General features: G+C 41.7%; 1 protein-coding gene across 1 annotated transcript; it reads left to right on the top strand.

Moving 5' to 3' along the window:
• The first annotated feature begins 3,126 nt into the window (after positions 1-3,126).
• Positions 3,127-13,665, top strand: COPS8 (COP9 signalosome subunit 8). Its single transcript, XM_072121453.1, has 7 exons — positions 3,127-3,306; positions 5,316-5,386; positions 8,082-8,130; positions 9,039-9,171; positions 10,426-10,533; positions 11,523-11,585; positions 12,374-13,665. The coding sequence occupies exons 1-7, from the start codon at positions 3,229-3,231 to the stop codon at positions 12,451-12,453; spliced, it is 582 nt and encodes a 193-aa protein (XP_071977554.1). The 5' UTR covers positions 3,127-3,228; the 3' UTR covers positions 12,454-13,665.
• Positions 13,666-14,189: the final 524 nt, after the last annotated feature.

Below are 14,189 nucleotides of genomic sequence, written 5' to 3'. Positions count from 1 at the left end.
CAGAGAGTTTGTGCTCCAGGAGCAGCAAACTTCGTTCCATATTATCAATTGCCCGCAGCCTTGAAACTTGCTCATTTAGATCCAGAATCTGGGCTTCCAGATGAGCAATTTTCACACATCCCACACAGCAGTATTCCCCCTCGAACGGCTGTTCAAGGAAAGCATACATGGCACAGGATGTACACCTTGTAGCAATGCCACTTATGGAGTCCATAATTCTAATGGGGATTACAATATAAATATGCACAGAAAGAAGAATTTACAGTCAAAGTAACACAAAACACAGAAGTTACCTACTAAAGCCCCTCAAACTTAAGTCCCTTAAACCTAAGTCACACTTATGACACTGCACACACTTGGGATCAGTGCACACTCGCTGCCAAGCTCACACACTCGCTTTGCTAATGCTTTTTTTTAAAGTTATCGGCCACAAAAATCTGCAGAGCTCACTGCACAAGATCTGGGTGCACAGCGACGCGCAGAAGGGAAGGAGCACCCTGCAGCTGCCAGGATTTTAGTTTCCTCGTTGCCTCCTCTTTTAGGCTATAAAATTTAGCTCTTTTGTTATTGGGGCCATGTGACGCCATTTTTTTTTGTGGAGATGAGATGCTTTTTCCAGTGTTGCCATTTTGGAGTTGATATCACCTATTGTTGAAAATTTAGGAACTCTTTTTTGAGGGCAGGAGTAGAAAAGCATCAATTCTGTACTGGATTTTTGACTTTTTTTTTGTGTACACCGTTTAGCTTAATAATCATGTTATCTTTATTCTATGGATCGATACGATTACAGGGATACCAGACATGAATATATTTTCTTACGTTTTACTAAATTTGTCAAATAAAACCGTAATGTGGGGAACAATCTATCATTTTTGCATTGCCGTCTTCCGAGTGGCATAACATTTTAAATTTTTTGGCTACAGAGATGGTTGATGGCTTGTTTTTTGCGGGACATGTTGTACTTTCACCAGTATCATTCTGGAGTACATCTGTTTTTTTGATCACTTTTTATAGCATTTTTTGTAAGATTGAATAGGTAAAGATGATAATTTTTGGTGGGTTTTCAACAATTTTTTTTTATATGTTATGGGGCTTATGGGCATATTTATTGATTTATTAGTTTATTTTTTAATGAATAACTTTTTTTTTTTTTTACTTTTTCCAGCATGGGACATGAACAAGCAATCATCTGATTGCTTGTTCATGATAATACCCTGCCATACTCATGTATTGCAGGGTATTATCAGTGTCAGCCTATGCACTTGCATAGGCTGGCACTCTGCCAGTAAGATGACGTCACCAGATCAAACCCCAGCACTTTCATAGCACCGATTGGCGCCCCCCGAAGACGGTTTGGGGGGGGGACGATCGTGGGGGATAGACCCCCCCAGAGGCATGTTAGATGCCACGGTCGCGCTGACCACGGCATTTAACGGGTTACACACCCGCGATCGGAGTCCACTCCGATTGCGGGTGTTACACTGGGGGGCCGGCTATTAGTTACAGCCGACACCCCATGTTTCCCGATGCCGGTTCGGCTCAGATCCAGAGCCGCGCCGGCATCAGCTCAGTGGCGGATATATCTATATATATATACGTTTTTGACGCACTCCAAAGATTTCAGTGGAGTGATTACATGCTGAGGTTACATTGAGTTTCCATTGCATTTGCTAAAACGCATCGTAACCTCAGCATGTGATCACAGTTGAAGCCTATGCAATGCGTCAAAAAGGTAATGCATTGTGTGACTGTGGCCTAAAGCCACCTGGATATTGTCATGCATCAAAAGTGGTCTGGACTCCCAGGATAGGGATGTAATATTACTAATGTACAAGGCATTGGTTCGGCTTCACCTGGAATATGCTGTCCAGTTCTGGGCTCTGGTCCATAAAAAGGAGGACCTGGAGCTAGAGAAGGTAACAAAGGAGAGTCAGAAAAATGATAAGGGGTATGGAGGGTCTAAGTTGTGAGAAATGATTTGAAAAATTTTATTCATTTAGTCTTGAAAAGAGACAACTACAGGGGGACATGATTCATTTATATAAATGGTCCAAACAAAAAACAAGTTGTTCCAGGTTGAAGCACATTAAAGACAAAGGGGCACTGTCTGCGCCTGGATAAAAGGTTTAATCACAAGAGGCGGCGAGGCTTATTTTCTGTAAGAACTGTGAATCTGTGGAATAGCCTGCCTCAGGCGCTGGTGACAATAGGGACAGCAGAGAGCTTCAAAAATGGTCTAGATGCCTTTTCACATCTAAATGACATTAATGTTTATAATGTAAACCCCTATGCAGATAATTTTCTGTGTTTTATATATGTGGCTGCGCGCTAATAAAGATTGTGAGTCTGAATTTTCTAAGAGACTAGTGTGTCTTAGTGTCTGCTCACATCCTAGTACCCGTCACCATTTTTGGCTTTAAAAGGGCTCATTTGAAAATCCCCTTACAACTGATAAGGATAATCTTTTACACATTATTTTAAACAATATGACAGAGTGTATGAGAAGTCTAATACCGGAGATTTCATCCCTTTGCAACCTGGGGTCAAAAGTGGCATCTACATGGTTCTGGAGGAAAGATGCTCCCTCTGTGAGGTATTCACATCTGCAAACATGATTGTGAAGTACCGGCGTAGATACAAGGCAGCTGGGGGGTGTAATGGATGCCCAACTGAAAAGCAAGAAATTAAATGCAAAAAAAACCCTTGAATTCCTTGCACCCAAAATGTTGTTACTGAAAAATATAAAAAACACATACTAGAGATTGTGTGTATGGTGTACCTCATGCATACCATCAAGAGAATGCAAAAGTAGGAAAACTGAGGAAAAACTATATGAATGTGATATCGCTGTAATTAAAGCCCAAAGATTAAAGTTATTAACAGCAGAAAGGCGTAAGAGACAGTAAAGTAAGTATCAGGCAGGAGTAAAACTGTATAGATCTCATGGCTCTGCACACAAATAATATAAAAGTTGCCTCTTTAAATACATATTTCTACATAGGGATCCGTTCACACCGTCACAGACCCTATACCGCACCACCTGCACATTACATTACAGAGTCGGACACGATCACGTGTCTGCGTTCCACCTTCCCCGCCAATCAGCGGCAGTTTTTTTTCCAGCCAATCCGCTGTGTGCAGCTGTGACGTGCCGTGACGTGCCCTGACCCGGAAGCGGAACGAGGGTGTTGGCGGTCGGTGCTGAGGCCCTGGGGGCCCGCAGGGAAGATGCCAGTTGCCGTGATGGCGGAAAATCCGGTGTCCTATCAGAGGCTTCTGGAGCAGTTCGAGGAGCAGGAGCTGGAGGTGGGTGACTGCAGTTGTATGGGCCGCTGTGACTGCGCTCATCTCTGTGTACATGGCATGGCCCCGGTACCGGTGCTAGCTTGTCTGAGGTGGCAGTAAATGACAAGTGGGCGGAGCTACTGTTTTCTTATCACCCACTGGATATAAGAACCTGCGGCCCTACGCAGCGGCCAAGGGGTTAAAGTCACCATATCTGAGGTGTTTTACTTCAAATGTCAATAAAGAAAATAATTTCTGTGATGCGGCTCCTCTCCTAATGCCACCTGGAAATAGCTGAAGAAATTGAAGGATGTGATGCACACGTTCCACATGGTTATGTCTGTACAGTCAGTGATTGGACATAACTGGTGATGACTGTCAATTAATTTGAAAGTTCCCTGGTTGAAGAATAACTACACGCTCCTGAATTGTCATGGTAGTATTTACTGTACAGGACACCTCCGGGGGAGGCTCTGTAACTATAGCCCGGGCATCTGTGCATCCGCACTGTGTAACAGTCATGAAATATAAATGCATTGTGCACAGTCCAGCTGCTTTAGACCATGCACAAAGGAATAATACATGGCCAATACATGAATGTCTGTAGCTTTATCTGGTCAGCACTGCAGGTAAACTCCATTCCTGTTAGTTTTACCTTCAGCATAAAGGAGAAGAGTAAGTGGCTGCATGTAGGAATGCACCCTTGAAGGAAATTTTCCATCATGATAAACCAGAGGAACTTGCTCATAAATCCAGGCACTGTGACTGTGGTAGCCCTCTATTTGTTATCCATGACCTCCTTCCATCTAAAATCATCTCTTAAAGTATTATGGTAATGAGTCTGAGAGGTGTTACCAAAGCCCCTCTGCGCTGCAAATGCACAGGCTGATAAATGGCCTGCTCCTTCCTTCCGGCCTGCTCCTTCCTTCCGGCCTGCTCCTTCCTTCCTTCCTTCCTACCTGCTCCTCCCTTCCTGCTCCTTCCTTCGAACAGGGGGGGAGGGAGACATGTTAACAACCTGTGAAGTCAGAGCATGGAGGGACTCTGGTAACACCCCCAGGAGTTCTTCAGGTTTATTAGCATAAGTTTAAAGGGGGTTGTCCAAGACTGTAAAAAAAAAAAGGGGGCAGGTAGCAGCTTAAAAGGGCGCATTTTAAAGAAAAATAAACATATTACTTACCTCCTGGTTTCCTGTGCTGCTATCTCTCTGGTCCATGCCACGTGTAAACACAGAAGCCCTGCATTCAGCTTCCGGACTACCAAGGTCCCAGCGATATATCATGCAGGACGGGTGGGCGTGGCCTGCTGGAAGCAGAGTGCAGCGTGGCTTCCGTGCCGCTGTTTGTTTACATGGGGCACAGATTGGAGAGATGGCAGGGAGGATACCAAGAGGTAAGTAAATTTTTTTTTGTGTGTTTGTATTTTTATTTTCATTTTAGTATAGGATAACCCCTTTAAGTAGATTTTAGAAGGAAGGGGGCTGTGAGTAACAAATAGAAGAGGATTACCACAATCGCAGTGCCTAGATCAGAATCGTGGTTTATCGTGCTTGTTTTCATGGTATATTTCCTTTAACAAATTATTGCTTTTTGCAACAGAACTATAACATTTTCCAGTAAAAGGAAAAAACTGTCCTTTTCTGATTAAAAAAGTTAGATAAGTTTTCATTTCTCTCTGCAGAGCAGTGTCCCATGGGAGTGGCCTCTGTCTCTGTCGTGCGTCTATTTCAAATTTTAAAAAAAAAACCTATATCCCTCCTATTTGTAATAGACGCATGGCAGGGTGATTTCCGGAGGGGGGGGGAATAGGGTAAACTTTCATCTAACTTCTGTTGTTATTGGAAATGGCCAGTTTTGTTATTAAAAAAAACACTTTGGCAATGTCCACACTATTCTCTATGGGGACACGTGGGGAACCAGAAAAAGTGCTTATGACAGGTTCCATTTAAAAGGTCACTTGCTGTAAACTGATAATTATGGATGCTTCAGTTTTATGTAAAATTCTATTAACCCTTGATATATTTTATTTAGGCTCCAGGAGGTGTTGCTACTCCACAAGTATACAGTCAACTTTTAGTCCTTTACCTGTTGCATAATGACATGTGAGTATGGGATTACATGATGGAAGGCTTCTCAATCACATCTATCTTGTTCTTTATAAATAATTTGTCATTACAACTCATACCTTCTGATCAAAGTGGTGTATACCAGGACAGTACATATGAGGCAAACCATTGACTGGTTTAACCTGGTTATCACTTTCACAAAGGAGTAAGTGAGGAGATCCTGGGGGAGATTTATCCATCTGTCTATTCCAGAATTCTGGAGTAATTTGCACCTGAAATGCTGTGTGTTGCATTTATTACGGGTTTTAGACCTTTTTAGGCAGTTTTTAGACTTGCCCGAAAAGGGAGTGTGTCCTATCGATTTTGTTGTAAATAAGATCAACTAATACCTTGATCTTATTTACTTTGCTCTCTTAACTGGTTCACGACCGCCCGCCGTGCATATTGCAGCAAAGACTTACCGGTAACACCTCCAATAGGTGCTAGCGCCGATCGCGGGTGTTATCACAGCAATGCTGCCGTGATGTCATCGGGGAGCGGCGATCCGTCTCCATGGTAGCCTCGGGTCTTCCGAAGACTGTTACAGGCTGTTGCATTTTAACCCCTTCATTACAATGTGCTGATAGCACATTGTAATGAATGAGGAGGAAAATCCCCATATACTGTCATACTGTCCTTAGAACTGTTATAAATATAAATAAACAGTAAAAATCATAAACGCATTAGGTATCAATGCGTCCAAAAATGCCCGATCTATCAAAATATAACGGTTTTCACTGTGTTTAACCCCATAATGGAAAATAGCTACCAAAGTCGAAAAAGGCACTTTTTTGCCATTTTGAAAAATATATTAAAAAAATCTATAAAAAGTGATCAAAAGGTTGTACAGACCTAAAAATGATATAATTGAAAATATTATCTGTCGCAAAAAATGACACCACCCAAAGCTCTCTACAACAAAGTATGAAAAAGTTATTAGCACCTGAAGATGGCAAAATCAAAAAATAAAACATTATAAAACCTATATAAACTTGGTATCCCCGTAATCGTACCAACCCAAAGAATAAAGTAGACATGTCATTTGGGGCGCTCAGTGAAACCCGTAATAACCAAACCCACAAGAAAATGGCGCAAATGCGTTTTTTCACCATTTTCACTGCATTTGGAAAATGGTGCAGAACACGGCGTGGAATATTCAATACCATCACTATGAAGTGCAATTTGTTACGCAGAAAACAAGCCATCACAGCGCTCTTTACGTGTAAAAATAAAGTTATAGATTTTTGAAGGTAAGGGGTGAAAAATGGAAGCGAAAAAACAGGAAAGGGCCCGGTCCTTAACTGGTTAAGCTACTCCAGTTAAATGGTGATGAGTGGACCTAATGTTTGAACAGAAGTTCTACGGTCATAGCTGAGAAAGAGTTACGAGCCGAAACACATTATATTGCTACTGAGATGTGGCTGTTCTCATGTGCAAATAAACCTACTTGCATGAAAACAACGGTCCTCAGCAAAATGCCAGCACACACAATCAGCAATTTTGCACTGCATGTGCACTGTTGGCATTTAAATGGTTAACACTCACCAGCAGTGCCAGAACTGATTGCAGGTGTTAAATGGGTCGGGTACCCAAACAGAATTTTGAGGCTTAACCAAACTCTGCAAAACCAGAAATTCATCCATACCGATATGCTGTGCCAAATAAAATCAAGCTCAATAAGACTGTGGACTGTGACTTTGCAATAAGCCAACACTTTAACTTTCCCTCACTGTTTTGGCGCATAAGAATTTATCATAAAGAGGTGGAGAGGTGAGCAGTTATTTTTAATGGATGCCCTGGGTTCAGAATATTGAAGTCTTAAAGGGGTTGGCTGCTCTTTAACATATATTATCCATGTTCCTTGACGGACTTAAAGGGAACCAACCTAATTTGAAAAAGCCCATGACATCTGCAGTGCAAATATGTCTTTGTGCTTTCTCTAAGCATTTGCATTACAATATAATTATGTGTTATAACTTATCTTGCACACTGACAGAGTCCTCTGTGTAGTCCTAGGGCTTGGGCTTTTGTTTGGCTGCATTTCAAAAAACACCTTGTCTGTGTTGCAGACTGCTCTTAGCCCCATCTTTGTGCTCCTGTACTCTGCACTTTCCCATCCCTCTGCCTGATGTAATCTCCTGGCAGCTGAAGACGAGGGAAGTGCTCACTGAGAAGTGTAACAGCCTTTAAAGCTACAGCATGGAGGGTCTCTGACACCCCTAGATTCATCAGGCTCATTGGCATAATAGAGAAAGTTTGTTTTACAAGGATGACAAATATAAGAATATTCCCACAGTCACAGTGCATGAGTAAGCACATCTATGAGTAAGAGTCCGGTTAATTATTTGTTATTTTTTTGTTTTTTAAATCGCAATTTTAAAAAAAAATCGATCGAATGTGTTCATAGACTGCATTTGATGGAGGCGAATCAACCAATTTCCTAATGAATCCCTGACCGGTTTTTACTACCAATTACACAACTGTGGGGCGTCACTAAAGACCCCATATTTTGTTGGAATGAGTTGGGGAAACATCTGAATGAAGAAGTTGCTGTGCTATATAACTTTACACTTCCATGACTGAGGTCTTAATTCAGCAGTTTGGCCAATATTAGGTCCCCAAAAAAGCCGCCAGCTCTGGTTTATAATATGTATGTACAGGATGCACTGGTATAAACCTTTTTCTTTTTTAGGAATAACGCTCGCTATTTATGGAAAAGAATCCCCTCTGCTGTTAAATCTGTAAGTCCCTTTTCCATAGTGTTTTATTTCAGTAAATATGTAGTGAACAAGTCCTGATGGCTTTATCAGAAAAGGGGTTCTGACATCTGAGTTTGTCTAAGGAATATCCATATTCATGTGCTGTCCATACAGTGCCTGGATAACCACATGCAATTGCATCTCCACCCTCCTCTCCTGCAAACTACAATGCTCCCCATGTCTGCCTGGCATTCAGGAGATGTGTCTTGCTGGGCATGGCCCGCTCTTAACTTTCTGGCTTTAAGAGTGTAGCCTGTACAGCCCACAGTGTTCTCCACCTGTAATACATGTCCTTGTCTATTTGCTTAGTAAGGTCTGTTGCACACATTGGTATTACTTGGGGATTGTAGGTTACACTTTTTACCCTCCTTATTTTGTGACTCGCACATCCTCCATTACAGTAGCGGTTTACTGAATGGGATTCGTAAAAATTCCATAAACCCATTGCAAGTAAAATCCACAGCCAAAATTTGCTTTTGGCTGCTCATTTAAATCATTGCTTATATTTTGGCCAGTTTTTGATGCATGGGGAATGGTTACAGAATTCGACACCCACGATCTGCAGCAATGAAATGACATGCTGCAGATCAAAGATCCATCGTGTGTGTGGGATTGTCATAAATGGATACACTACACTGCTTCTGTGATATACTAGGTGTGTGGGTGCATCCAGGGTTCCTTGTAGCTTGCAGGAATAGGGTGTTGAAATGGTTCTGTGTGATTTGTAAAATTGTCTCACTTTGATTTTGCCTCCCCTCCAAATGAAAAAGTTAAACTCTTATGCTAACCACGTAAGGCATATTAGTAGTTTTCTAAGTCTTTTCTGTAATTTTTAATTCCCTCTTAATTTCACCAAAATATTGATATGTGGCTCTTATTACTTTCCTTAGGCCAGCCCAGAGATTGGCTGGATCTGGGAGGTAGGACAGAGAATCTGGCAGAGAGACTTCCCAGCAATCTATTCTTCCATAGCTGCCCATCAGTGGTCTGAAAACATCCAGCCAATCATAGAGGCCGTACGAGGTAAGGGCACTTAAAGGGAATCTCTTCAGTCATATTATATAAAGCTACAGACAGTGTGTGTTATCCTGGATATCTGTGCGGCCATATACCTTTTGTGTGGGTGTTACTTGCAGCAGGGCAGTGAAAAAAACATTTACGGTCCAAAATTGTATCTGCAGTTGGAGGACTGTTGTATGTGACGTTTTCTCTCCACACAGCACATCTCCCTACCCCTTGAATGCTGTAGTATTCATGGAAGCCTGCTTCAGCACTGACTTGGAGCAGAGGGCTTTTTGTGTCCAGTAACCTATTACACAGGAGTACATGCTCTTGCTCCAAGTCCAGCTACAATCCTGGAATATGAGCGTACACAAGTATGGTTACATAGCTCGGCTCCTACCTTACTCTGTCTGAAATGTATGGTAAAATTGACGACCGATTCTCACTAAGGTGATGCTTGTGTTGTATGGACTTGGTCATGTTGGCATTAGACAAAAAGAGAAAAAGTTTTTTTCAGCTCACCCATTTCTTGTAGCCACGTGTTGAGAGCCGGTGCTCGGACAAACTGAGCCGATTCAGTGCATATTCAGGGGAAAAGTAGGTGAATCCAGCAACCAGGCAAAAAATATATTAAATCATAAGTATAAAACTTAGTTTTTATTTCATCCTTTTAAAAAGTAGGTTAAAAAGGTACCATGGTAATGACAGGAACTGACGCGTTCCGAACTAAATGCTGTTCTTAATCATAGTCCATAGTCAATCATAGTCTATGATTAAGAACAGCATTTAGTTCGAAACGCGTCAGTTCCTGTCATTACCATGGTACCTTTTTAACCTACTTTTTAAAAGGATGAAATAAAAACTAAGTTTTATACTTATGATTTAATATTTTTTTGCCTGGTTGCTGGATTCACCTACTTTTCCCCATGTTGGCATTAGTTTGAAGTGTTATCTGAAGACAGAAAGTTTTAAAGCACAAGTAGCTGAGCAAGCACCAAACTTATTTATCATCTCTCCAGTGGGTGGTGCTATTCACTGTCAGGTTTTTTTTCCCACTTTCAAGACGTCTGTGGCAGTAAAACATCTAAAATAATTCACCATAGCTAGTGCATTACAGTTACAGCATTAGCCAGCAGAGGGAGACAAAGTCCAACAGATATTGTTGGTTGCATAGATACAAATCAGTTGCTTTGTTTTGTGATCATTAAACCTCAAAAAATCCTTTTGTGTGCACCCAGTTAAGTTGAAACAAATTTTTTTTCTTTTATATTATAGATGCAACAAGACGGCGAGCTTTTGGTCTGGTATCACAAGCTTACACATCCATTTCTGCTGATGATTTAGCAGCCTTTGTTGGTCTTCCTGTGGAAGAGGCTGTTAAAGGTAAGTGCTCCGTCTGTCACTGGCATTTCTAGTTACAGACTATGGGCACCCACAGACCTACTCTGGTCAGCCTGTGAATCACTGGATTTGGACTGACCACAGTTTTCATGCCAGGAATCTTGGCTTCATGATTATATATAATGCATAGTCCCTGCTTGTCAGCAGAACAGACGTAATGTACTCTTATGGGGTTTATATATCACTATGATGCAGTGATTCACCTACAACCACGGTAGGTCGTTGGCAGCCCAAAGTCTGTACTTGGAACCACAGATGCATTTTATAGTTTGTATACTTACTGGTGTCTCACTGGGACTTAAGCAGTGCACTGGTTACCTGACACAGATATGGTACTCTTGATTTTGTGCCAACCCCCCTGTACCTGTCACTATTTACTTGCTGAGTATCTCTTGCCATACGGGATATCGCTTTATCCACACATAGAGGATAAGACATGGAATGTAGACTATACAGCAGTAACACATAATGACAGAATTGCTGCTGTTGTGTGTTTACAACCTGCTCCTGGTTTTGGCTCACAATAACTGATGCCTAACATTTTCCTAGTTGTGTTGGGACAGAAGTGATAACTAGGAAACAACACTGCCATGAAACTTTGCTGTATATACATTTTTGGGTGTGTCTGAGTTGTCCTGATGTTAGAAAAAAAAATATGCTAAAATAGTGAGGAGCGGTCACATGCTGAGAGAATACTTACCCCACTATCATGGTGATGTAGGTAAATTCATCTACATAGGTCCACCCCTATGTGCAGAGCACACCACATGCTCACTACCTGTTCATGTGAGCATAGCTCAAAATTGGCTGTGGGTTAAAAAACCAACCTTTTTTTTTTTTTTTTTTTTTTTTGCAATGTGTGAAAGTTTGCTTTTACTCGAATTAACTTGGACAACTTTAGTTAATGAACTTTAGTGTTGAATGTAAGAAAGTCTTAACTACATTTATTTTTTGTTTTTTGCCACTGTCAGGTGTAGTAGAGCAGGGTTGGCAAGCCGACTCTGCCACACGTATGGTGATGCCCAAGAAACCTGGTAAGTGGCTGCTATTTGTGGGATTCATAATTGCCTTAATGTCATGTAATAGATGTTAGAAAAGAATGCTTCTTTTTATGGAATACCCCTAAGGAGTCTCTCCCTCCCTATTTGGGTATGAGAGATGACACTGGGTGGTACATTGCAGACACAATGGCATTAGACGCAGCTATTTATCGTGCATCTATCCTAGTCAGGACATGTACTGCACTCGCGGACACGACCTTATGAGCCCCCGCATGTGTGCCGCCCAGCTTGCAGTGAGGTCTCTCCACACCAGATGTCAGATTGGGCAGTGTTCTCTGCCTAGAGGGACACATTAAGCCTTTGTAATGGTTCCCTAGATTGTTAGCTTACACTTGACTAGCTTTTCCTAATTTGTGCTGGTTTAGCTGTAATTATTTTATTTCTGGTCTTGTTTGCTTTCTAACATTTGTTACGGATTCCGTAGTTGACCTTGTTGCGCATGGCTCTGCTGTCGTTTGCCGCTTTGTATAGTTAATAAAATCTTTGGCAGACGATGTTATTTTAAAGTAAAGCAACTGCTCTCACAATCACTGGGCTTAAGGTTACATCCGCTACACCCTCCCCCCTAATCTTAATCCATTCCTAAAAATAAAACTCAAAAGTTTTCTCTGTTTCTGCTCTGAATGTAACGTTTGCCTGCAGTTCTGTTTATGATTTCCTAAAACCCTGCAGGTCGGGTGGAGGGAGGGAACTCTGCATGGTAACGGTGTATGGTTTGGGTGGGAGGTCAGTGACGATTTCTTCTTCTTCTTTCCACACAGATTCGGCTCCCCTGTCCCTGATCCCCAACGAGCAGCAGCTGGCTAGACTCACTGACTACGTGGCTTTTCTGGAAAACTAGCACTCCCTCCCAGCCTGACAATGCACAGAAACAAGAGTTCGGCAGACGGGAGGGGGGATTCTCCCATCTCGGTTGTCTGTTCTTCTGAATCCTTCCTATTGCGATCACTATACTCTTATAGGCTGGGTAAATCTCAGCTAGGACTTGAAGGGGTTAATAAGGATGAGAATGGACATAAACTTTGACTTGTGTGATATTTAACCACTTTGCTGCCAGAAAGGCTTTGATCTTATGCATTCATAGGGAAGGCTTTTCTGGCAGAAGTGGTTTGGGCTATTTTACAATTGTTTACCAATAGTTAATGACCTGGTTTCACTCCCATCACTTGTTCTAGTTTATGATGGCTTTATGAGACCTCCATTTACTGTTTTTGTGACTTTTTTTTCAGTCTTTTTGCTAGTAGTGGAATATGTTAGCATCTCCTTTCTTCCTTTTTGAAACCATGAGAAATGTCTTCTAAGCTGGAGTCGCATTGAGTTTTTGAATGCCACCAAAGTTGCTACCAGTCCGTATCGAAACAGTCTGCAAGGAAAGGTTTAATTGTAAGAACTTCAAGGGCCTGTAAAATGATTGATTGTAAGCATCCAGTCTGCACACTCATTGTGGAGCTGGTCCATTTTATTCTGCATTATTACGCTCTTTTCACACTTGTGTATACAGACCGTACAGCTGGTGTATATCCTGGACTGAACGCTTCCTAGGAGGATCAAACTCAACTAGTCAAGCAGTCCTCGTCTTCCCTGGGGACTAAAGCCTTGTACAAGAGAACAGTATAGGACTGTAGTGCTGTGTGGAAGCAGTGACTCCTTGAAGGTGCATCCACACATTCTGTTTTTCAGTTACAGTTTTTGAAGGCGAAAGCAGGTGTGGACTATGGGCGAGGACTAATTAGTGAGAGAAGCTGTTCCACCTCTTTTTCACTCCACTCCTGGTTTGGGCATCAAAAACTGCATCTGAAAAACTGAACCTGTGGATCCACCATAAATCGTAAGAGTCCATGTAAAACGGCAGTGTGCAGTCCGGGATGTACAAGTGCCGTAGGGTCAGTATTTTACATACACAGAACTAAAGGAGGCCCTATTAGAACTTTTGTCTAAAATTCTGTGTCATATATTACAGAAGTTAACAGTTGCACAGATGCTGCACAAAAAAAGTCTTGTAGCTTAAAGTCTCTTAAAGAAGACCCATTAAAAACTGTTTACTACACCAAAACGTGTATTTTATTTTTTCCCCCCAAAATGTCCTTTGTTTAGAGGTCCTTGTGTTTCTGTATAGGTGACAACACATTCTAAGATTGTCTTCTGCTCAGTAGCCACACATGACTTGTGCACAGGTTTGCTGCTGGTTTTGGTTTGTGAATTAAGCACAAGAGGCATACAGTAAGCTGGACACACAGTTCAGGGGTTATTTATGGAGGGAGCCAGGGTAACATATAACATAATGTATGCCAGTTCCCTGCCACCATGGAAAGTTGCACGTCTTCTGTCAATTTGCATTCAATGTGACAAAATTATGGGCACCAGCCGAGAGGACGTAATATACATCATCTTATAATAATCCTTTATATGGCGCACACAGGTTATGCAGCGCTGCACAGAACTTGTCATATCAGTCTTCAGAGGCTGGTACCATTACATGGCTATTATTTGTATATGAAAGAATCTTAGGAATTATAATTCACATGTTTTCCATGGGATATAATCCAAGCATATCAGTATGTACATGCAGTCCCCTAC

Source organism: Engystomops pustulosus, chromosome 8 (assembly GCF_040894005.1).
Source record: "Engystomops pustulosus chromosome 8, aEngPut4.maternal, whole genome shotgun sequence".
NCBI lineage: Eukaryota > Metazoa > Chordata > Amphibia > Anura > Leptodactylidae > Engystomops > Engystomops pustulosus.
Note: the sequence above shows the minus strand (reverse complement) of the source record. Positions and strands in the feature narration are given on the sequence as shown.

Coding starts and splice junctions, on each gene's coding strand:
- COPS8 (XM_072121453.1), top strand. CDS start 3,229: ATGCCAGTTGCCGTGATGGCGGAAAATCCGGTGTCCTATCAGAGGCTT. Junction 10,534..11,522: donor TGTGGAAGAGGCTGTTAAAG/GTAAGTGCTCCG, acceptor TGCCACTGTCAG/GTGTAGTAGAGCAGGGTTGG. Junction 11,586..12,373: donor GGTGATGCCCAAGAAACCTG/GTAAGTGGCTGC, acceptor CTTTCCACACAG/ATTCGGCTCCCCTGTCCCTG.